This window comes from Fusarium solani (assembly GCF_023522795.1).
Source record: "Fusarium solani strain SB1 chromosome Unknown bctg00000013, whole genome shotgun sequence".
Taxonomy (NCBI): domain Eukaryota; kingdom Fungi; phylum Ascomycota; class Sordariomycetes; order Hypocreales; family Nectriaceae; genus Fusarium; species Fusarium solani.
The window spans coordinates 1,794,618-1,795,925 of NW_027072145.1; the positions used below are offsets into that span (position 1 = coordinate 1,794,618).

The 1,308-nt window shown below is 54.1% G+C and overlaps 1 protein-coding gene across 1 annotated transcript; it reads left to right on the forward strand.

The window, feature by feature from the left end:
- Positions 1-323: 323 nt before the first annotated feature.
- MRS44_017435 (uncharacterized protein) lies at positions 324-1,100 on the forward strand (the record flags this gene model as incomplete). Its single annotated transcript, XM_046272392.2, has 2 exons — positions 324-595; positions 647-1,100. The coding sequence occupies 2 exons, from the start codon at positions 324-326 to the stop codon at positions 1,098-1,100; spliced, it is 726 nt and encodes a 241-aa protein (XP_046124885.1).
- Between the last annotated feature and the right edge of the window lie 208 nt (positions 1,101-1,308).

The following is a 1,308-nucleotide window of genomic DNA, read 5'->3' on the forward strand; positions in this document are numbered from 1 at the left end:
TGTACCCCTGTAGCAAGTCACAGCGCTTTCCCTTCGCGGCACTGGCTAGCTGGAGTCTTTTTATGGCGGTTGGGTCATTGTTCTCATTGGCAGCAAAACGCAGCCGAAATGGCAGTGTGAGTTGGTTTCAGGTTTTATTAATCAGGGTCCATGTATTGACGGTAGCGGTCGGTTCGGGTATCTCGGCCGGAGAAATGTCATGTTTCAGACCCTAGAACGGCAAAATTAATTTTGTAGGTGTTGGAATTCGCATAAATACTGGTCCAACTCCTCTTCCTTGAGCGTGTTTCTCTTGGCTAGATATCCATCACTCGACAACAAAGATGCTTCTCCAAACCGCCCTTCTCGCACTGTCCATTGCGACTCCCTCCCTCGCGCAGGTCCGCGAGAGCTTTGAGAGCGGATGGGACAAGGTCGCATGGCCGACCTACGCGCCGGACTGCGACCAGGGCGGCAAGGTCACTCTCGACAGCACGAGCAAGGCTCGCAGCGGTAAGAACTCAATCAGAGTTGATGGCGCTGGCGGTTATTGTGGGCACAAATTTTTCGGCACCACAGCGGTTCCGGACGGTGAGGTCTACGTCAGAGCGTGGATGTGAGTTTGGACATTACTCTGTCTGGAAGACTCGACACTGACACCCACTAGTAAGCCCTCCAAGGCCATCACCGACGCCCACGTCACCTTCATCACCATGCCTGACTCTGCTCAGGCTGCTGGAAAGCACCTCCGCATCGGTGGACAGAGCAAGATCCTCATGTACAACCACGAGTCCGACGACGCCACCCTGCCCGATCTCTCCCCTCAAGGCATTGCCGCCTCGGCGACCCTCAAGGCCAACACTTGGCAATGCATTGAGTATCATCTCGGCACTGACGGCACTGTCGAGACCTGGGTGGGTGGCAAATCTGTCAGCGGTCTTACCAGCAAGCCGAACACCGCGAGCGACTTTAACGGCCAGTGGAAGAGGGGCAACATTAAGCCCAAGGTCTCCGCCGTCTACTTCGGCTGGGAGTCATATGGTGGAGAGTCCAACACTGTCTGGTACGATGATATTGTGGTCGACTCGAGCCGCATTGGATGCTACGCCAAGTCCAAGTAACATGTGCCAAGTCTGGATCTTGATATCCTTCAATCGCCTGGAGCGCCTTTATTTCTCGTGTAATTTAATTTGCCGCACGGCCGCTGAATTGCAGTGTATACACTTCATGAGCCCTCATGTCAAACCTATTGGTGTCGGAAGTACACAGCCGTCCTCGAACCTCACCGCCCAGAGGGCACGTATGAACAACCTTGAACAATCTACTCAA